At 35.5% G+C, this 23,760-nt stretch overlaps 1 protein-coding gene across 15 annotated transcripts in view; it reads left to right on the top strand.

The window, feature by feature from the left end:
- SRPK2 (SRSF protein kinase 2) overlaps positions 1 to 23,760 on the top strand; it is a 344,030-nt gene that overhangs the window by 279,293 nt on the left and 40,977 nt on the right. For all 15 annotated transcript variants that reach the window (XM_056800872.1, XM_056800879.1, XM_056800871.1 and 12 more), the window contains 4 exons: positions 14,162 to 14,327; positions 15,632 to 15,657; positions 17,197 to 17,443; positions 18,559 to 19,047. In XM_056800872.1, the coding sequence (XP_056656850.1) occupies positions 14,162 to 14,327; positions 15,632 to 15,657; positions 17,197 to 17,443; positions 18,559 to 19,047 (928 nt within the window). The remainder of the gene's footprint in view (positions 1 to 14,161; positions 14,328 to 15,631; positions 15,658 to 17,196; positions 17,444 to 18,558; positions 19,048 to 23,760) is intronic.

The raw sequence follows: 23,760 nt of genomic DNA, 5'->3' as shown, positions 1-23,760 counted from the left end.
GCCCCAATGGATTGGATTGTTTTTCCCTCTTTGAGTCAATTTCAAAGCACGTAAAAGTTGAGTATTTCCTGCCTCCGACCTCTTTACCCTTCCAGTGTATTGATGTTCTCCCCCCTCTCACCATGAGCTTCTTTATGACATATAAATTTTCCCCCATTTGTTTCTTTTCCCATTTCTTTTAATATTAATCTATTTCTAAGCTCTAGTTACATATATGTATGTATATATATGCATACTACCGGGTATGTATTTTTGCATGCATATATCTATATACATATTTATGTCCTGTCCTTTCATCCTATACAGTTTGTCACTGTTACCTCTAAGTGTAATTCTTTTTGCTGCCCATGTAATAACAACAGTTTTTAAGAGTTACCAATGACCTCTTTTCTTATAGGAATACATATCATTTTAACTTATTGAGTCTCTTAAAAATTTTTTTGTTTTGTTTTGTTTTTCTTTTTTCCCCTCTTTTTTAATTACCTTTTGATGATTCTCTTGAGTTCTGTGCTTGGACATCAAATTTTCTGCTCAGGTCTCGTCTTTTCTTTATGAATTCTTGAAATTCTTCTATTTTGTTGAATGACCATACTTTCCCCTGTAAGAATATAGTCAGTTTTGCTGGGTAGTTGATTCTTGGTTGTAGACCTAGTTCCCTTGCTTTCCGGAATATCATATTCCATGTCTTTCTTTTTTTCAGTATGGATGCAGCCAGATCCTGAGTTATCCTCACTGTGGTTCCTTGGTATCTGAATGACTTCTTCTTGGCAGCTTGTAATATCTTTTCTTTGGTCTGATAGTTCTTGAATTTGGCTATAACATTCCTGGGTGTTGTCAGTTGGGGATTGTAAAGATTAAAATTTAGGAGAGACTGAGGAGACTGAGGCAGGTACAAATTAGTTTCTCTCTGCAAGGAGTATTATATTTTTTTTGTTGTTATTTTCTTTTTTTTAAAATATTATTTTATTTGGTCGTTTTCATACATTATTCACTGGAAACAAAGATCGTTTTCTTTTCCTCCCCTCCCCTACCACCCCCTCCCGCCTTTCCCTCTCCCATACCCGACGCATGATTCCACTGGTTATCACATGTGTTCTTGACTCGAACCCATTTCCCTGTTGTTGGAGTTTGCATTATAGTGTTCATTTAGAGTCTCTCCTCAGTCTTATCTCCTCCAACCCTGTAGTCAAGTAGTTGCTTTTCAGCGGTGTTTTTACTCCCACAGTTTATCCTCTGCTTGTGGGTAGTATTTTTTTTTGATCCCTGCAGATTGTTCAGGGTAATTGCATTGATACTAATGGAGAAGTCCATCACCTTCGATTGTACCACAATGTATCAGTCTCTGTGTATAATGTTTTCCTGGTTCTGCTCCTTTCGCTCTGCATCACTTCCTGGAGGTTGTTCAGGACTCCATGGAATTCCTCCACTTTATTATTCCTTTTAGCACAATAGTATTCCATCACCAACATATACCACAATTTGTTCAGCCATTCCCCAATTGATGGGCATCCCCTCATTTTCCAATTTTTGGCCACCACAAAGAGCGCAGCTATGAATATTTTTGTACAAGTCTTTTTGTCCATTATCTCTTTGGGGTACAAGCCCAGCAGTGCTATGGCTGGATCAAAGGGCAGACAGTCTTTTATCGCCCTTTGGACATAGTCCCAAATTGCCCTCCAGAATGGTTGGATCAATTCACAACTCCACCAGCAATGAATTAATGTCCCCACTTTGCCACATCCCCTCCAGCATTCATTACTTTGGATAGCTGTCATGTTAGCCAATCTGCTAGGTGTGAGATGATACCTCAGAGTTGTTTTGATTTGCATCTCTCTGATTATAAGAGATGTAGAGCACTTTTTCATGTGCTTATTAATAGTTTTAATTTCTTTGGCTGAGAATTGCCTGTTCATGTCCCTTGCCCAATTGTCAATTGGAGAATGGCTTGATTTTTTGTACAATTGATTTAGTTCTTTATAAATTTTAGTAATTAAACCTTTGTCAGAGGTTTTTATGAAGATTGTTTCCCAATTTGTTGCTACCCTTCTGATTTTGGTTACATTGGTTTTGTTTGTACAAAAACTTTTTAATTTGATGTAATCCAGATTATTTATTTTGAGTATTATATTTTTTATGAGGTTTATCAAAGATTAAGGATTAAAGAAAATACAGGATAAGAAAACACGTGCCTAGGCCAGAGAGGCCTAGACAAGATAATCTCACATCATGGAAGCCTCTGCTCCAAAACGGAAGTCCAAAAAGAGCCCAAGCCTGTTCACAACCAGGTTTAAATACCTTCTTGATCTCGACCCATGTGAGAATTCAGTGAGATTACAGGGCAATCTGGGGATTGAAGTCCTGGTTTCGTGTCTATTTTTTACATTTCTCCGTGTGATCATTTGAAAAAAAATATTTTTTCCAAAGGATCATGAAAACATAATCAGTTTAAAGATTACAATAATTTAAGGATATGAGAAAAAAAGAGAGAAAAAAAGAATAAAACCAATAATTGCTGAACACATTGACAAAAGCCAGTTAGGGGGGCAGTCCCCTTTGGCATGAAAGTATACATACAAATAAATGTTCAATCAACCACACCCAAAGTTCATTTTGATCTTGTGCAGCTTGTGGTCTGGAGGCTTCTTCATGGTGGCTTCTCCAACAGTTCAGTTTCTGGATTCAGGGAAGTAGCATCTTTCTTTACCTAAAATTCTTCTCAAAAGGAATTTAAACTTTGCAATTTAAAATAATAATATTTTTTACATTTCCCTGTGTTATGGGTGATTGAAAAATAAAGGATCACTTAGAGATGCATGGCTGAGGTATGAGGTATATGAACCAATTGGTAAGAGATATTAAAAAGATATCAGAAAAATCCAAAGAAAAAAAGAAAAAACTCTGGATGAAAATATAGACTATCAAAGTCTTATGTGAACAAATTCCAAGTAAAAGAAAAATAAATCTATAACAGGTCCTTGAATCAGGGCCCAATCAAAATGATCTAAGCAATGATGCATTTACCCAGTCAGTAGCCAGGACTATAGAGAGGTACCACACTATGAGAGGCAGAAAAGGGAACCAGATTATAGGAGCCAAGGTTTTGGGGATACTCGTCTGTGAATATTTTCAGAGTAAGTGTGGACACAAGGAAGGCCTACATCTTAACATAAGTCAAGTGTCGTAACCCCAAGTCTCACATTAGGTTCAAAACCTTTGCATTGGCCTAGAAATGCATCAATCCATCCTGGATTGGCTTTTCTTTGGCTCTGTTATATGGCTCTTGTGTGTATATCTTGTCCTGGAATCACACAGAATCATTAAGCAAAGTCCCATAATTTATTTAAATAATTAGTGGCATCATTTTTATAGTCACAAGCTTTTTAGGGCATGCATTACCAAATGTATCTTAAACTTGTAGTATTGAAAAATCAAAAGGTTAAAGAAAATCTTAATACCGGTGACATGTGCTTCAAATATAAAAAAGAGAGAAAGAATAAAAAAACTGAAAAAGTGTATTGCACATGCAAGAAAAATATAAAAATAAAAGAGCTTTAAAAAAATTCAAAAATGTAGCTTATAATCATTGACACTCTTTGTCAGATAAGAAAATATAGAATACAAGGCTTTCTCACCAAAAATGAGATCCATTTCCTCTTAATATCTGGCCATGATCACTGTGAGTAGAAAATGAATTGAACAAGGTAACATTTTTTAAAAATAAAGAACAGTAGTATAAATATGTAGATATCAATATCCCCAGAATTCTCAATAGCCCAATTAATTACAATAGCAAACAAACACATTATCATATTTCACATAAGTTGCTGTATGGCATTTTTCAAACCTATGAATTGATGGACATTTGTCACAAGTTTTTACAAACGGAGCAATCTTTTAACCTTGGTATTTAAACATATTTTTTAAAACAAAGTAAAACTCATCTTGGGTTAAGAAATCTATATATTCTGGTAGAAGTAAAGTAGTGAGCTAAAGAGTATAAATGAGAGATGCTCCTTTTTTGGAGGCTTTTTAGGGGTACAAATGCCTTGAGATTAACTGCCCCAACTTCCATTCACATATTTAGAAATGTGGGAAGGTTGTGGGTTATAAAATGTATTTCACTTCAGCTACTAGAGTGAGCCTTACACCTCGTGGCAGGGGCAGGCAAAATAACCAGAGATTGTTAAAAAAATTTACAAAAATCATATTTAAAAAACACTTAAAATCATTTGAGGTATTTAGCACATTAAATTTTCCAAAGGTTGTTATACAATTATAACCAGTCCTGAAGTCCATCTATCCTCTATGTGACAATTTACAAAGTCAAAAAAAGAAAAAAGCTGTTTTTTTCATATATCGGCTTAATTACAATATTTGTTCAATATATGGGGGAAAAGCAGCAGAACATAACAGAATTGCAAATCTCAGTACATTAAAATGATTCAGTGTACCAGAATAATATTGAATGCAATAATATATGAACTTAAAATCACAAAGTTATATCTTAAACAAAACAATCAGGAAATGCAATAGAAATACAGAGATTTTTATAATCACTGGAGTCTGAAATGCCTCAAAATATAGCCTTTAGTCTCTTTAAAGTTCCTTGGGTGTGTTTTTTAAAAATTATTAATTATCCATTTAAATGTCTATTGTCTGAAGGCAGAGTTGTAAGGGCTATGCACTGGGCGTTATGGGACCCATCCAGGGCCCCACAGCTGGGAAGTATCTGAGGCCAGATTGTAACCCAGGACCGCATGTCTTTAGGCCTGGCTCTCAGTTCGCTGAACCACCCATTTGCCCCTTCAAAGTTAGTTGAATCTTCTCCCTGACACGCAGGTGAAGTCAATAAAATTACCAGAACAGTCGAAAGGTATTCTTTTAAAAAGCCCATTGCTTTTAAGTTCCTGTTTGAAAAGTCTGTTTCTTCTCTCTCCCTTTCTCTCTTCCCTGCTATGATCCCCCACATGTTCAATACCCCAGTTTGTTTGTTCCCAGCTGGTCGATCTGCTCCGAGGATCTGGATTGAATGGGCAGGCAGGTCACCAGGTGATTGCAATCTTGATTGAATCAGGTGGGCCAGGTGAGCGAGAGAAAGACTGCAGTGATGGGCAGGGCTGGGACCAGGTGAGGACAGAGAGAGGTCAGGATCGGGGGCTGCAGGTAGGAACTGATCAAGATAGTTTTCTAAAAAAGCATCTTGGAGAAATGTGGCTTAAAAAAAATTCTAGGCACTAGCCATTAAAGCTGAACTAAAGATCAGAAAAGAATCAGAAGATTGAGAGTCTTTTTCTCCCATTAGGTCGCCAAGTGTAAAGATTAAAATTTAGGCAAGACTGAGAAGACTGAGGCAGGTAGAAATTAGTTTCTCTCTGCAAGGAGTATTATATTTTATGAGGTTTATTAAAGATTAAGGATTAAAGAAAATACAGGATAAGAAAACACGTGCCTAGGCCAGAGAGGCCTCATGGAAGAGATGCCTCTGCTCCAAAACGGAAGTCCAAAAAGAGACCGAGCCTATTCACAACCAGGTTTAAATACCTTCTCGATCTCGGCCCACGTGAGATTACAGGGCACTCTGGGGATTGAAGTCCTGCATTCGTGTCTATTTTTTTACCGGATTAAGTACAGGAGGTGATCTGTGGATTCTATCAATCTCCACTTTTCCCTCTTGTTCTAGGATATTGGGGCAATTTTCTTTAATAATTTCCTGTAATATAATGTCCAGGCTTTTTCTTTTGTCATGGTCTTCTGGTAGGCTAATGATTCTTAAATTGTCTCTCCTTGAATGATTTTGTAAATCCTCTGTTTTGTGAATGAGATGCTTCATATTTTCCTCAATTTTTTCATTCTTTTGGTTTTGTTTTATAGTGTCCTGCTGCCTTGTGAGGTCATTTGATTCTAGTTGTTGTATTCTGGTTCTTAAAGATTGGATTTCATCCTTAGTTTTTTGCTCGTCCTTTTCCTTTTGGTCTGATTTTCTTTGGAGGTCATCTTTCATCTTCTTTACCTCATCTTTCATCTGCTTTGCCTCATCTTTCATTTTCTTTGCCTCATTTTCCAGCTGGTTGATTTTGGCACTCAAGACACTATTTTCTTGTTTTAGTTCAAGTGCCTCTGTTTCCAGATGACTTATCTTAGTTTTTATACTTTTAGTGATAGGCATCTATAGTATTGAACCATATTCTCATTGGAGCTATTATTTATGCATTCCTGTATGGCACAACTAAAAATGGGACAAATAACTGATTAATTTTATATATGCGGAATTTCAGACAACATAGTAGGTACTTAATAAATGTTTGTTAGATTCAGGTGAGCTATTGGTTTTAGGGATAGTGAATACTTTTTTAACCTCCTGCTACCTAGGTGATGTAAAACATTTAGGGAAAAAGGGAGGAAGATTCATTTATGGGGGCAGCTGGGTAGCTCAGTGGATTGAGAGCCAGGCCTAGAGATGGGAGGTCTTAGGTTCAAATCTGGTCTCAAACACTTCCCAGCTGTGTGACCCTGGGCAAGTCACTTGATCCCCATTGCCTAGCCCTTACCACTCTTCTGCCTTGGAGCCAATACAGAGTATTGACTCCAAGACGGAAGGTAAGGGTTTTAATAAAAAAAAAAAAACCAACTATGAACAAATCCCTATGCACACTGCACATATCTTATTTTAAAGTAAAAAACCAAAACTACATCAAATACAATATTTAAAATAAAGAACAAGTAAATTTAAATCAACAAACTGACAACATAATGGTCCCTATTATAAAATATATATATAAAATAGGGGCCATTATGTTGTGCATATAGGGGAGTATGAGGGCCATTGTACTACTGTTTCCCTGAAAATAAGACACTGTCTTATATTAATTTGACCCCCCCAAAAAAATAGGGGGGTGTCTTATAAAACACCCAGGGGCAGTGGTAGGTTTCTCACAGTAGAGGCCCACCATTGATGTCACAGGTCAGATCACTGCCATCTGATGCCTGTATACAGTATAGGAGGTGCTGGGCCTGTGTCACTGTATATCGCTGTTTGGGATAGTGGAATCTGCAGTGCTGGCTGTGACAAGCCTGTCACACCATGTACAGACCCATCACTGCCACCACTATACTGGGCAGCAGTATACACAGAGTGGAATCCCCTCCCCCAGATCGCCACTCACCATGCTGACGTCTTCCATTGTGCAGCCACATAATCCTTTGCACAGCGCCTTGTTCTCATTCAGTTATTCTCAGAACAAGGTGCTCACAAAGGATGTCACCAGATTAAATTCTTATCATTTTAGGTGACTCAGTGGATAGAACTCTGGGCTTAAAATTAGGAAGATCTGAGTTCAAATTCAGCATCAGACACTAACTGTGTGAACCTGGGCAAATCACTTAACCTTTGTTTGCCTTTATCCACTGGATAGGAAATGACAAACCACTCCATTATCTTTGCTAAGAAAACTCTAGAAATAGTATTGGTGTGCTGTGATCTATGGGTCATAAAGAGTCAAACACAACTAAACGACTGAATAACAGCAAGTCTTTTACAGTTGAGGAAGTGCCATTTGGAGAAGTCTTAACTTTCTCAGAATTCTAACTGATAGTTAATGACCGAGCCAAAACTAGATTCTTCCTGAGTTCTACTTTAGAACTATTTCTACTATCCCCCATTCTTTTTTATTATCTATTTTATTGTATTTTAGAGATTTAATTATCTCAGTAAAATCACTTTTAGGCATTCTTTATCTCCGCTTCAGTCATCTATGTTTTTGCATGCCTATAAAAGCATAAAATATAATATATTATAAAACATAATCTTTATTATCCTTGCTTTCTACTTTTGGTAAGACAAAAAGGAAATTACATTTAGATACAGTAACTTTCTAATTTTACTTTTCTGTCAAATTATTTTTATATACTTATATATTTAAGTTTCTTCTTTTAGGTCCATCCAATTTTATGTGTATGAATGAGGTAGTCATGAAGGGTATGATGACTTCATCCTGTAATATATCTTTCCCCTACTCAAGTCTATCAGTAGACTTTGTTAAGAATAAGCCTCATCTAAATTTAGTATCATCCAGTGGGCTGTATTTATGAATTTTTTTGACAGAGCAGTCTTCAGAAAGAATCTCCCTTACCCAAACTTATTTACTTATTTAGTGCCATACCCATTGAAGTACCAAAATTTTTTTTTTTACTTAATTAGAAAAAACCATAACAGAGTTCATTTGGAAGAACAATAGATCAAGGACATCCAGAGAAATAATGAAAAAAAATGCGAAGGAAGGTGGCCTTGCAGTACCAGATCTCAAACTATTCTATAAAGCCATGGTGTAATAATTAAAATTTGGGGGGAAACTGAGGCAGGTAGAAAATTAGTTTCTCTCTAGAAGTATTATATTTTTAGAGGTTTATTTTAGATTAGGAATTTAGGAAAATACAAGTAAAAAAGGCAGGTGCTAGGCCCAGAGCGCCTATTCACAACCACTCACATCTTGCTGCCTGCTAGGTGGAGAGCCGCGTGTGCTCCAAAGAGGAAGTAGGAAAAGAGACCCAATAGCCTTTACATCCAGGTTAAATAGAAATTTTTTACCTCGGTCAGGTGGAAATCTCAGTGAAATTAGAGGACATTCTGGGAGCTAGCAAGGACTCCTGGGTCCTGGATTCAAATCTCCATTTTTACATATCTCCATGTGATAGTTTGGGGAAAATAATTTTTCCCCAAAGGATCATGAAAACATAATCAGTTTAAAGATTACAAGAAGTTGAGGATAAGAGGAAAAAAAGAACAAAACCATAATTGCTGGATGCATTGACAAAAAGCCAGTTTGGGGGCAGTCCCCTTTGGCATGAAAGTATACATACAAATAAATGTTCAATCAACCACACCCAAAGGTCATTCTTGTGCAGCTTGTGGTCTGGAGGCTTCTTCATGGTGGCTTCTCCAACAGTTCAGTTTCTGGATTCAGGGAAGTAGCATCTTTCTTTACCTAAAATTCTTCTTAAAAGGAATTTAGACTTTGCAGTTTAAATAATAATATTTTTTACATTTCCCTGTGTTGTGGGTGATTGAAAAATACAGGATCACTTAGGGATGCATGGCTGAGGTATGAGGTATATGAATCAATTGGCAAGAAAAATTAAAAAGACATCAGAAAAATCCAAATTAAAAAAAAAATTTCTGGATGAAAATATAGACTATCAAAGTTTTATGTGTAAAAATTCCATGTAAAGGCAAAATAAACCTATAACGGGTCCTTGAATTAGGGCCCAATTAAAATGATCTAAGCAATGATGCATTTACCCAGTCAGTAGCCAGGACTACAGAAAGTAGTTACCACACTATGAAAGACAGAAAGAAGGGACCAGATTATAGAAGCCAAGTAGGAGCCAAGTTTAGGGATACTCGTCTGTGAGTATTTTCAGAGTGAGTGTGGACACAAGGAAAGACTATGTTGTAACAAATGTTAAACACAGTAACCTTCAGTCTTCACACTAGGTTAAGTGCATCAATCCATCCTGGATTGCCTTATCGTTGTCCCTATGCAATGGCTCTTTTGTGTGTATCTTGTCCTGGAATCAGACAGAATTATTAAGTAAAGTCCTATAATTTTTTTAAACAATTAGTGGCATCATTTTTATAGTCTCAAGCTTTTAGGGCATGCATTGACATTATAGCAAATGTATTTTAAACTTATAGTACTGAAATAAAAAAGTTAAAGAAAATCTAAATGCTGGTGACATGTGCTTCAAATATAAAAATGAGAGAAAAAATAAACTGAAATAGTATATTGCACATGCAAGAAAAATATAATAAGAGTTTTAAAAATTCAAAAATGTAGCTTATAATCATTGACACACTGTGTCAGCTAAGAAAATATAGCATACAAGGCTTTCTCACCAAAAATGAGATCCATTTCCTCTTCATATCTGGCCATGATCCACCGTGAGTGAAAGCAAATGAATTGAGCAGTAGTACAAATATGTAGTTATCAATATCCCCAAAATTCTCAATAGCCCAATTAATTACAATAGCAAACAAACACACTATCATATTTCACATACATTGCTGTATGGCATTTTTAAAAGCCTATGAATTGATGGATATTTGTCACAATTTTAAAAATCATAACAAATCTTTCAACATTGGTAATAAACATATTTTTAAACAACGTAAAACATGTTGGTTTTAGAACATCATCAAGAAATCTAGAGATCATTCTGGTGGAAGTAAAATAGTGAGCTGAAGAGTATAAATGAGGGGTGCTCCTTTTTTGGAGGCTTTTTTGGGGTACAAAGGCCCTGAGATTAACTGCCCCAACTTCCATTCACATATTTAGAAATGTGGAAAGATTGGGGGTTATAATTGTATTTCACTTCAGCTACTAGAATGGGCTGTACACCTTGTGTTCAGGGGCAGGCAAAATAACCAGAGATTATTAATAAAAAATTCTATAAATCATGTCTAGAAAAAAACCCTTAAAATCAATTGAGATATTTAGCACATTAAATTTTCCAAAGGTTGTTATACAATTTTAACCAGTTCTGATGAATTCCATCTATCCTCTAAGTGACAATTCACAAAGGCAAAAATAGAAAGGCTGTTTTCATATATGGGCTTAGTTACAATGATATTTGTTCAATATGGTTATAGGGGAAAAGCAACAGAATTTAACAGTAGTTAAAACTCAATAAATAAAAAAAAACAGTATAACAGAATAATATTGAATGCGGTAATACATGAACTTAAAATCACAAAGTTAAATCTTAAACAAAGCAAACAGGAAAATGCAATAGAATACAGAGATTTGTATAAACCATTGGAGTCTGAAATGCCTTAAAAACATAATCTCTAGTCTCTTTAAAGTTCCTTGGGTTTTTTATCCATTTAGATGCCTGTTGTCTGAAAGCAGATTGTGAATGGTTAAGCAATGGGGCGACCCATCCAGGGCCACAGCTGGGAAGTATCTGAGGCCAGATTTCAACTGAGGACCTCCCATCTCTAGGCCTGGCTCTCAGTCCACTGAGACACCCAGCTGCCTTCCCAAAGTTAGCTAAAGGGTTGTTCGGAACTGAGTTTTTTCCCTGATACGCAGGTGAAGTCAATAAAAGGATCAATGCAATTAAAAGATATTCTTGTAATATAGCCATGCTTTTAAGTTCCTGTTTGAAAAAAATCACTTTCTTCTTTCCCTTTACTTTCTCCCCTCCTATGATCCTACTCCTGCCCCAGTCCACGTGGCTAATCTTAGCCTAAGGGAAAATTACCCCATTTGTTACAGGCTGGTTTTTGATCCTGAAGAAACTGGGTCTGCTACCAGCAGCCTGGGTGATGAGCTGGCTGGGGTCGCCCTCGAGGGTCTGGGGCGCAGATACAGGCAAGCAGTGGCCAGCGGATGGCTGCAGACAGGAACACAGGCAGGCAGGGCCGGGAGAGTGGGCACAGGTGAGAATGGAGAGAGGCCAGGAGGAGGAGCCAGAGCCAGAAGGGCTGGGACCAGGTGATCGATATTGAATCAAGAAAGTCCAAAGCGGATGGCTGATGGCAGGAGCTGATCAAGATGGCTTTCTAAAAAAGCAACTTGGAGAAACATGGCTTAGAAATCATTATCTAGGCTATCTTTAAAAAAAAAAACCGAGAAGTTCTCATCCAATCTAGTGGTCGCCATAACTGTAATAATTAAAATTTGGTAGGAAACTGAGGCAGGTAGAAAATTAGTTTCTCTCTAGAAGTATTATATTTTTAGAGGTTTATTTAAGATAAGGAATTTAGGAAAATACAAGTAAGAAAGACAGGTGCTTGGCCTAGAGAGCCTATTCACGACCACTCACATCTTGCCTGCTAGGTGGAGAGCCGCGTGTGCTCCAAAGAGGAAGTAGGAAAAGAGACCCAGTAGCCTTTACAGTCAGGTTAAATAGAAATTTTTGACCTCATCCAGGTGGAAATCTCAGTGAGATTAGAGGGCATTCTGGGAGCTAGCAAGGACTCCTGGGGATTGAAGTCCTGGATTCAAATCTCCATTTTTACATTGGTCATCAAAAAAATATGATATTGGCTAAGAGACAGAAAGGAGGATCAGAGGAATGGACTTGGGGTAAGTGACCTCAGAAAGACAGTCTATGACAAGTCCAAAGATCCCAGCTTTTGGGACAAAAATCCACTATTTGATAAAAACTGCTAGGAAAATTGGAAGACAATGTGGGAGAGATTAGGTTTGGATCAACACCTCACACCTGATACCAAGATAAACTCAGAATGGGTGAATGACTTGAAAATAAAGAAGGAAACTATAAGTAAATTATGTGAACACAGAATAGTATACATGTCAGACCTTTGGGAAAGGAAAGATTTTAAAACCAGGCAAGACTTAGAAAGAGCCAAAAAATGTAAAAGAAATAATTTTGACTACATCAAATTAAAAAGTTTTGTACAAACAAAACCAATGTAACCAAAATTAGAAGGGAAGCAACAAATTGGGAAACAATCTTCATAACAAAAACCTCTGATAAAGGTCTAATTACTCAAATTTACAAAGAGCTAAATCAATTGTACAAAAAATCAAGCCATTCTCCAATTGATAAATGGGTAAGGGACATGAATAGGCAGTTTTCAGATAAAGAAATCAAAACTATCAATAAGCACATGAAGAAGTGTTCTAGATCTCTTATAATCAGAGAGATGCAAATCAAAACAACTCAAAGGTATCACCTCACCCGTAGCAGATTGTCTAACATGACAGCAAAGGAAAGTAATGAATGCTGGAGGGGGTGTGGCAAAATGGGGACACTAATTCATTGCTGGTGGAGTTGTGAATTGATCCAACCATTCTGGAGGGCAATTTGGAACTATGCCCAAAGGGCGCTAAAAGACTGTCTGCCCTTTGATCCAGCCATAGCACTGCTGGGTTTGTACCCCAAAGAGATAATAAGGAAAAAGACATGTACAAGAATATTCATAGCTGGACTCTTTGTGGTGGCAAAAAATTGGAAAATGAGGGGATGCCCTTCAATTGGGGAATGGCTGAACAATTTGTTGTATCTGTTGGTGATGGAGTACTACTATGCTCAAAAGAATAATAAAGTGGAGGAATTCCATGTTAACTGGAACAACCTCCAGGAAGTGATGCAGAGTGAGAGGAACAGAACCAGGAGAACATTGTACACAGAGACTAATACACTGTGGTATAATTGAACGTAATAGACTTCTCCATTAGTGGCAGTGCAGTGATCCTGCACAACTCGGAGGAATGTACGAGAAAAAACATTATCCACATCCAGAGGAAAAACTGTGGGAGTAAAAACACCAAAGGAAAACAACTGCTTGAATACATGGGTTGAGGAGGATGTGGTTGGGCAATGTGGACTCTAAATGAATATCCTTGTGCAAACATCAACAACATGGAAATAGGTTCTGATCAAGGACACATGTAATACCCAATGAAATTGCAGATCAGCAAAGGGAAGGGCAGGGGGAGGGGAGTGAGGAATAGAATATTATTTTTGTGACCAAAGAATAATGTTCAAAATTGATCAAATAAAAAATAAAGTATCTCCCTGGTTTTAGAGTCTGTGATCTGTGACCATATTTTGCTTGAGTAAGCTCCAATCATCAGTGAAGAAATGGCAGCTGAAAGACTGCCAGACCTTGCTCAGGTTCCTGTGGGCAGTAACTGAAGCCAGGATGGAAATCCTACATTTCTGGATTCCAGACACTGTGTTGGGCCCAGCTCTTCTCACACATTATATATTGTGTCTTCTTTTTCCTTCTTGTTGCCAAGATCTTTGACTCTTAGAATATTTGAATGCTGGTTTTACCATTTAGTGATCATCTGTAGACTATATCATGCTCTGAAAAGAATTATTATTTTAAAACATGCACAAAGTCTTTCAGAAGGACAAAATTTTCACCAATAAATATACCATTTTCCCATCAATAGAAAAATAGGCAGAGTTTGCATTTAGGCCATTGGCACATGCCAAATTCTATGTAGTTTGAAATACAAAGTATTAAGCTTTTAATACGGGCCACACTATGTCAAGAGGAGCATATGTATATTTTTCTGTAGCAAGTGGATTCTAATTCTGATGACTGTCTCTTTGTTTAAATTATTGCCCTTCTAACCACATGAGTAATTGTTTTCTTTTCTCCTGTTTTTTTTACTGTTTCCAGGTTCTGCAGGGTTTAGATTATCTACACAGCAAGTGCAAGATTATCCATACTGATATCAAGCCAGAAAACATTTTGATGTGTGTAGATGATGCGTATGTACGTAGGATGGCGGCAGAGGCCACTGAGTGGCAGAAAGCAGGTGCTCCTCCTCCTTCTGGCTCAGCAGGTGATGGACCTGATTGAAACTCTAATTTAAATAAAGTCAATATTGCTTCTGACTTTCAGTTATGTACAGGTTACAGAGAATAAATTTTAATCCCTGTTATTCTGCAGAGAACCAATATGCTTGGCAGCTAGAACACTGAAGTGGTAGTCAGGTAGACATAGGTTCAAATCCTACATCAGATACTTAATAGCTATATGACCCTGGGCAAGTCATATAACCTCTGTACCTCACTTTCTTTATCTGTAAAATAAGGAGTTTTGGTTTAGTTGTTCTATAAAATCTCTTTAGGCTCTAAAGCTATGATTCTATTATTTATCATCTTTTAAGATTATCTGAGGTGAGTAAATATGTGACTTAATTAGAGAGCCACGCTTAGAGAGGACCTGGGTTCAAATTTGGATTTAGCCACTTCCTAAGTATGTGACCTGGGCAAGTCACTTAACCTACATTACCTAGCCCTTACTACTCTTCTGCCTTGGAACCATTACATAATACTGATTCTAAGATAGAAGGGAGGGAGAGAAGAAAGGAAGGAAAGAAGGAATGAAGGAAGGAAGGAAGGAAGGAAGGAAGGAAGGAAGGAAGGAAGGAAGGAAGGAAGGAAGGAAGGAAGGAAGGAAGGAAGGAAGGAAGGAAGGAAGGAAGGAAGGAAGAGAGGAAAGAAGGGTGGGAGGGAGCGAGGAGACAGAGGGAGGGTAAAAAAAAGAATATCTGAGTGACAGTTTTTACTAGACCCAGGACATATGAGATTAGTCCCATGTAGATTGTTGGCATTGTTATTCTTAAAGACAGTTTAGAATAAGTATTAACTCCTTCATGTTAATGGGGTATCATTTAGGCTATGAAGCTATAATTTCTTTCAGTTTTTATAGGTTACAAAAGAATCTGATTTATAAAATAGGCTCTTAGGGTTTAATTTATTTCAGTTAAATAAAAACACTCAATATATTGCAAAACAGTGTGTGTTCTAGATAATGATAGTTTCACTAATTCTAAAAAGAAATTAGTGAATATGAACATTCAAGAATTGTTTTCTTTCATTATGTATTTGTTCATTACTTTAGCAATGGTTGATTAAGTCAGATAGGTAAACTACTATGATAACATTGTATTGAATACACCATCAATTTTATTATTCATATCTCATCACATACACTTTCTTTAGACCCCTATGAATGAGGTCATTATATTTAAGAGCTTGGTTCTTGAGAAGGTGTTGAAAAATTTTTTAAAATTAATTCTTCATTTAAAAAAATCACATAGTTTTCTCTAAATATTAATTATTTTATTTCATTTCATTTTAGTGAGTACTGCTCCACAACAAAAGCCTGTAAGTATTTGAACAAACTCTTATATTAAGTTTCACATTAAAAGAGATAATTGCTGGTCTTTTCAGAGATTGACCTTTTAAGTAGTTACTGTTAGACCTTTTTTCCTTCTGTTCTTCACTCTGTTTAAAGGTTTCCTTTTTCTGGAGGATAATTTCCTGGTTTCTCATTCAACTTGAATCTTTCTTGAATAGTTAAATAACCTTGTTCATACTTTGAGAAGGTGTCTAGTCCCCCTTAACCCTGTAAATCTCAGTGCTCTTATTCGTGTACCTTGCTTATCCCAGTCTGTCTCTTTCTCAGTGTGGCACTTTCCATAGACTTCACTATCATCAAAACTGAACCAAATTAATTAATTTCGTCATTTTCTCCAATATTCAGTAGGAGGACTACTACCTTATTTGAGGATTCATATAAAAAACAATTGTACTTTTCTCTGAATTGTTTTTGATATAGTTTACAAGCCCCATTTTTCTTTGCATATTTTAGAAGAATCTTACCTGCATACCACTTCTTTCTGTAGTTATTGTACTAACTATGCACTTTACATAAAACCAAAGAGCCTTGTTTGAAGGCACTGATCTATTTCATACTTATTCCTGTCAAAATATTTTCAAGTTCACTCAAACAAAATATAAGGCTTTTAACTAAGCCTACTTACCTTTGGAGATGTCAACCTGACTGAATTTTTTAGAACTAGTAACAAAATGATTTTAGTTGTTAGGTCATTTGTTGTTAGGTCATTAGGAATCATAATAGATCAGGAAAGTTGGAATGCAGCATTGCACCACTATGCATATTCAAAGTCAAAATGCAAGAGAAGCTCTGTTAATTAAATCCTTATAATGCAAATAAACTAGAAATTTCTGTACATCAATCCAGCTTGGGTAAAACATACTTAAGGTAGGAAAAGTTTGTGAAGCACTTTTCTGAGGCTGTGTGTCAACCCGCACAGCAAAATTAACTTTTTTTCCAAAACTAAGTAAGTATAATGGCCTTAACTATCTTTTTTTCATCCAGTTGAGTCTTAATTTTAATTTCTGTCAGTTCATTTCTTCTTTATTATTAGCAACAACAGTGGGTGAAGTATCCAAATACCAGTGGAGTATACAGTACTTGTATTGATCACAATGAAATATTTTGTCAAACAGGCTCTACATGTTATATATGGCAGTCATAAAGATCAGGGATGTTGTAATTAGTTAAGATTTTGTATACAGGTGTAGGAAATAAAAATTTCATGCATGCTAATTTGTTAATGACCTAGAATACTTAAGACATTGTAGTCTAGACAGACATTTTTGATTCAAGTCTTTACCTTTCCAAATAGCACACAAATCTCCAAATGGCACACACAAAACATGGTCTAAGCCACCTATCTGCCCCTTGCATATAGCTTTGTGCAACTTTAAGTGAGAGGGGGAGGATTTATGTAGAAACAGAATAAAATTTTTTTTTCTGTGCTATTAGCCATTGTATTGCTATAAATGACTTTAATAGAACTGTAAACTGATTTGTGGTGTTTTCTTAAAATGTTGTAGATAGGAAAAATATCTAAAAACAAAAAGAAAAAACTGAAAAAAAAACAGAAAAGACAAGCAGAGCTCTTGGAAAAACGCCTCCAGGAAATAGAAGAGCTAGAAAGAGAAGCTGAAAGGAAAAAAGTAGAAGAAAACATCACTTCAGCTATACCCACAAATGATCAGGAAGATGAATATCACCCAGAGGTCAAACTAAAAACAGCTGGATTAGAGGAGGCAGCTGATGAAGAGCCTGCAAATGATGAGGGTTAGTGAAACCTGTGTGTTCTATATTATTAAAAATAAATGAAGGGGGAAGAACTGTGGGAGTAGATACGCAGAAGAAAAACAACTGCCTGATCACATGGGTTGATGGGGATATGATTGGGGATACAGACTCTAAATGATCACCTGAGTGCAAATATCAATAACATGGAAAGAGGTCTTACACATGTAAAACCCAGTGGAATTGCGAGCCTATGGAGGGAGAAATGGGGGAAAGAACATGATTCTTGTAACCATGGGAAAATGTTTTAAATCAACTAATTAAATAAAATTTTCAGGAAAAAATGAAAAAACCACACAACTGAAAAAATATAAAATAAAATAAAGACAGGTATCTTATCCATTGGAAAAATAAATAAATAAATAAATGAAGGGGCAGCTTAGTGGCTTGTTGGATTGAGAGCCAAACCTAGAGTGAGGTTCTGTGTTAAAATCTGACCTCAGACTCGTCCCAGCTGTGTAACCCTGGGTAAATCAATTAACTCCCATTGCTTGCTATGCAGTATTTGATTCTAAGACAGAAGGTAAAGATTTTTTTAAAAATGAAAATTTATGATGGAGTGGTAGTTTATTTTTAGTAATCCATCAGATGTTTTTGTTAAATAATCATATAATGTAGCCAAAATTAATTGACTAGTTACCATTTGAATATTGTACTTGTTTCCATATTACTTTTTCTACTTTAGCTCTATTTTGAACATTTGGGGAACAAAATGATACAGCTACAAAATATGTTGGCTTGGATCCTAGTGGTCGATGCTCAAAATAAACAATTCCAAAGGAATTATATACTTTGTGTTGCTGCTATAGCAGTGGCTAACTTTTTAGTAATATTTTTTTAATTTAAAAGTGTTCTCGCAAATCTTTATTGAAGAATAAAGTGTACTGGAATGAGATGAACAGGGAAAAGAAGAATATCATATATGGAGTAAAAATGCACACCTATGGTTCTTCTTAAAAAATCTGAATAGATCTTTGTTGCCTGATATTTCATATAAATATGTGTAGTTTTAAAGCCAGTTACATTTTTAGGGAAGAGATAAGTGTCCTCAGAAAGAAAAATGAAATAACTCCTTCTTAACAAATTGACTTTTTAAGGTGAACCTGAAGATCAAGAGGAGAAAGAAGACACTGAAAAAGAAAACACAGAAAAAGATGATGATGATGTTGAACAGGAACTTGCCAACACAGATCCTACATGGATAGAATCCCCCAAAACAAATGGTCATATTGAAAATGGCCCATTCTTATTGGAACAACAAATAGAAGATGAAGAAGATGAGGAGGAAGAGTGCCCAAATCCAGAGGAATATAATCTTGATGAGCATGAGCCAAATACAGAAAGTGATTATACGTATGGTAGCTCCTATGAACAATTTAATGGTGATTTGCCAAATGGACAACATAAAATTCCTGAGTCACAGTTTTCAGAGTTTACAGCTTCAATGTTCTCTGGGGCTTTAGAATCTGTGGCCTGTGGCTCTGCAGTTTCAGAGGGTTCAGTTCTAACTGAGCAAGAAGAAAATAGTCCAACTCACGACAGAAGCAGAACAGTTTCAGCATCCAGTACTGGGGATTTGCCAAAAAGTAAGTGCTTCTTCCCTTAGCTACCTGCTTTTGTGCTTCAAAAAAGGCAGACTAAAATTTTTAAAAGGATAGAATGGGGAAGAAAGATGTATAAGATTAATATTTTTCATTTGGGTGTGTACACACTAAGGACTTTTGTGGACAAATGAAATGTTAGAGTTACTGCCCCTGGATTTTCTTCAACTCTGTATATCTATTTCAGACCTTTTGAAGTCTGGCATGTGTTTAACATGAGTCTTTTAATGCTTACAGAGCCAGCATAGTGAACCAGCCTGGTAAAAGCCAGGTTCAAGTAGTCTTTTGTAATATCCTGGCTAAATGATGTTGGCCAATATACTTTACCTCCCAGTACTCCAGATAAATAAGACTATAGAAACTGCAGAGAATGTTCTGAGCTTTATCAGTTAAGGGGGCTTTCTCATCCAGGAATTCTCTGTATCAGTGAAATTGTAGATTTAGTCCTTGTTCTTTCTTTTTTAACTAATAAGAGTTGTGGGATTCCATGTTTCTGTATCATATCATTGTAATGATAGTTATAAAAAGAATTTTAAAGATTACCAGTAGGGGGCAGCTGGGTTGCTCAGTGGATTGAGAGTCACTAGAGACTGGAAGGTCCTAGGTTCAAATGTGGCCTCAGACACTTCTCAGCTGTGTGACCCTGAGCAAGTCACTTGACCCCCATTGCATAACCCATACCATTCTTCTACCTTGGAACCAATACACAATATTGATTCCAAGATGGAAGGTAAGGGTTTAAAAATAAAAAGATTACCAGTGTCCAGAAACCCATGTTCTTCAGCTTTCCCAGAATTATTTCATATGGTATTCTGTTGTATATAATACTACTAATATTAGTAGATAATTTTCAGAGAGAAAATTATTTTAAGTATTAATGTGTATCTTTTTGATAAGTATTGTTGCACAAGGCTGTAATCCCTGTTACCAGGGCGTCTGAGGCTGGTGTATTAGTAGTGCTTAGAAGTTCATAACTGTGTGTAATTAGTTAAGCCAATCAGATATTTGCACTAAAGGTGGCACTGATATGTTGAATTCGCTTGAATGGAGGACAACAAAACTGCCAATGATGGATTAAACTAGTTTAAATTGATAACAGAGTAGGTCAAAGCCTACATGCTAGTCAGCAGTAGGATTAGTCTATGAGTGACTGGTGTAAATCTAGTCTGGACAAGATAGGAAGAGGTAGTTAAATACAGAGTCAATAGTAAAAGTTTCATCCACCTTGTTTTTGGGTATTATACTCTTTTTGCTATTGCCTACAATCACATTAGTTTTTTTAACCTATATAACATTGTTGACTCATTAAAATTGTGACTTAATTAAAAACTCTTGATGAATGTTCATTTTCTTTTAAATGTTTTCTGAATTATCTTTTCCTTTTTTTAATGTGGTTATCTCTTCCTACTAAGTCTGTAGTCCCCTTGTCCCCAATCTCAGTTCTATATTGTAACAAATACTTATCATGCCCATAAAAAACAAATCAATATATTGGACATGTTTAAAATATCTTACTTATTCCACCTCTCTCATCTACCACTTTAGCTGAAAGGCAATAAGCATACTTCACTATGTCTTTGAAAGTCATTATTCACTTTCTTAGAGTTCTGAAGACATTGAGTGTGTATCTTCCTTTATGTCATTATTATCATTGTATAAACTGTTTTCTTAGTTCTGCTTATTTCACTCTATATTAAGGATAATAGAATCATAGAATTAAAGCTTGAAAGTATTTTAGAAGCCATCTAATCCAAACCCATTCATTTAATAAATCAGGAAACTTTTAACTCATTTAGGTTAAGTGACTTACTTAGGATCACACATCCAGTAATTATCAGATGTGGGATTTCAAACCAGGTCTTCCTGACTCCAAGTCCAGCACTTTAACGTTAATATCATGCTGTATCATCAGTTCCCATTTTCCTAAGTTTCTCTGAATCCTTATATTCACAATTTTTATAGCATGATAATATTTCATTAGATTAATAAATCATAGTTTGTTCAATTCTCTAGTTTATGGGCAGTTTGTTTCCACTTTTTCAGTATTACAAAAATTTATACATATGTGTGTGTGTGTATATATACATATATATATACATATATATATAAATATATATGTCTTTTCCTCCATTATTTTCTCTGCTAAAGCCTCTATTAATTGACCTTCTGGAGGCATACACCTGATACTGATATTGCTGAATCAAAGGATATATAGATTTGAGTGATTTTTTTTCCCATGCAATTCCAAATTCTTATCCATGATTATTGGACCAGTTCATAACTTCACTTTTAATGCACTGATGTTCCTTTTTTTCATGTGGTTTATCTTATTACATTTGCCATTTTTTTCTTTTGTCATCTTTGCAAATCAAATGAGACTCTACATTATATATGCTTTAATTTGCATTTTTCTTAATTTGAAAATTTCTTATTTGTATCCTTTGCTAAATTATTTTCTTTCAGTAAAAAGTTCTTTCTCTTTGGATGAGCATACATAGCAAACAATAACTGAGTAGTTTAGTCTCTTACTGTCATATTCCCCTCAAGTGCATTTTTGTCCCATCTGCTATTTGTCCCCAACTCAGATTTAAATACAAAAGTGACTCTTACCTACTTTTCTTCTTCTTAGAATTCAACATCTTATTTTGGTCTTCTAACAGTTCTTAAATGACTCTTCTACTCTTTTATATTCATCTTTCGTAATTACTTGTCTTTATTGTCATCTTCACTTTTAAAAATGTTTTTATTATCTGTGTCCCACTCTTAGCTGCGAGTATTCTCCAAGGATCTTTCTTGGACTTTGAAGAGAACTTTATTCTCAGTAGAACTACATATTTATTATAATTTCATCTTCTTCTTTTTAGTATTATTTTAAAATTTTATTAAAATTTTTTATCATATCCGTTCTCATTTTCTGTTGGTGCTCTTTTGGACTCAAATATCAAATGACTTCCAAATCTAGTAATTTATAATAACCAATCTCTTCTGTGTTCTGGTCTCATATCACTGACTACAGTCCATTGCTATGTTGATTTCCTATAGGCAGCTCAAACTTATCATGTCTAAACAGAACTCAGTGTCCTGTGCCCTAAAACCCATTCCACTTGTAACTTTTTCTAGTTGAAGGCACCACCTTCCTTTCAGTCACTTAGCTTTATAACTTGAATTATTTTCAACTCTTCTTTCTCCTTACAGCCCCATATCCATTTAATTTCATGTTGTTGATTCTGGCTTTACCACACAACATGTCTTATATTGGGCTTCCTCTCTACTTACATATCTGTCAGCCTAGTCTTAAGCTTTCATTTTGGGTCTGGAATATTACACAATCTCCTAATTGGTCTCTTTACTTCCTATCTGGTCTCAAATCTTTACTCTGTACAGTTACCAAAATAATTTCCCTAAAGTATACTTCTCATTACTTTGTTTACTTAAGAATTCCATTCATACACTATTACATCTAGCATAAAATATAAACTTCTCACCATGGCATTTAAAAATCTTTATAGTATGATTCCAGCCTATTTTTGTAGACTTATTTCTCATTATTCCCCTTCACATACTTAAAAGTATTGCCAAATTGACCTACTTTGCTAATTTCTCATAGCAACATTTTATTTTATTTTTTAACCTTGATAACTTTGAAAAGACTGGTACTCTAATCTGGAATATACTTCATCCTCACATTTTGCCTTTTAGAATACTTAGTTTTCTTCAAAATTTTCTTTTAGAAGATACCTTTTATGTAAAGCCTTTCTTAATTTCCCTAATTCCCTACTAAAGCTATTTTTTAAAATTATATTTTCTTAGTTTGTGTATATGTTATATATTTATGATCATATATCCCTGCTCTCCCATTTAAATGTGAGCCTTGGGAGAGAAGAGGAACTTTTAAAAAATTTTGTCTTGATATCCCCACAATGCCTTACACGTAATGTAGTAGATGCTCAATAAATTCTTGTTCAGTTTAATTGTTTATTGACAAATTTTTTGTATATCCACATGGGCCTTTTTAGTCAGCTCTCTTTTTCTATCATTGTTCGAATCATATCTTCTTATGTCTTCCATTTTTTATTTTTTAGAGTTTCGCTTTATTTCAATGTAGGCCAATTTCCCATGTAAACTTTTAGGAGAGATGGCATGAAGTAATGAATAGATTGTTAGATTTAGAATTCTGAGCTGGATTTGAATCCTGGTTTTTCTCATCTTCTCTGGGCCTCAGTTTCCACATCAGTAAGATTAGAGATACTCTACAGTTCCTTCCAACTTTAAATTTATAATTTACTTTGTATCTTATTACCTTTGAGAGATTTTACATTTTGAAGATTATATAATAGCATTTCATCTCCTGTGTGTTCTTTCTCCAGTTGTAGGAAGCCCTAAAGAATATCAAAATACTTCTCCTGTGAATGTTGGTTCCCTTCCTTGAAGGTCTTAAAACTTACCATTATCTTAGGAAAAGAATAGTGTGGTTGTACTCCAAGGAGGAAATCAGAAAAAAAAAATTCAGTCGTTTAAAGAGCATAAATGGGTCAAAAAAGAAAAGGAAGTGTTCAGATAGAGACAACATTAATGATGATGTCTACCCATCAGCCACATGAAAGAGGCAAGTGCCAGTTGTCATTAACTTTGACCACCCTGGTAGAATTATCAAGATTTGATAACGACTTATTTACAATGTTGAAGAAAGGATTTTTT

This window comes from Monodelphis domestica, chromosome 5, assembly GCF_027887165.1.
Source record: "Monodelphis domestica isolate mMonDom1 chromosome 5, mMonDom1.pri, whole genome shotgun sequence".
Classification (NCBI taxonomy): domain Eukaryota; kingdom Metazoa; phylum Chordata; class Mammalia; order Didelphimorphia; family Didelphidae; genus Monodelphis; species Monodelphis domestica.
This window is presented reverse-complemented; position numbering and strand designations above follow the sequence as displayed.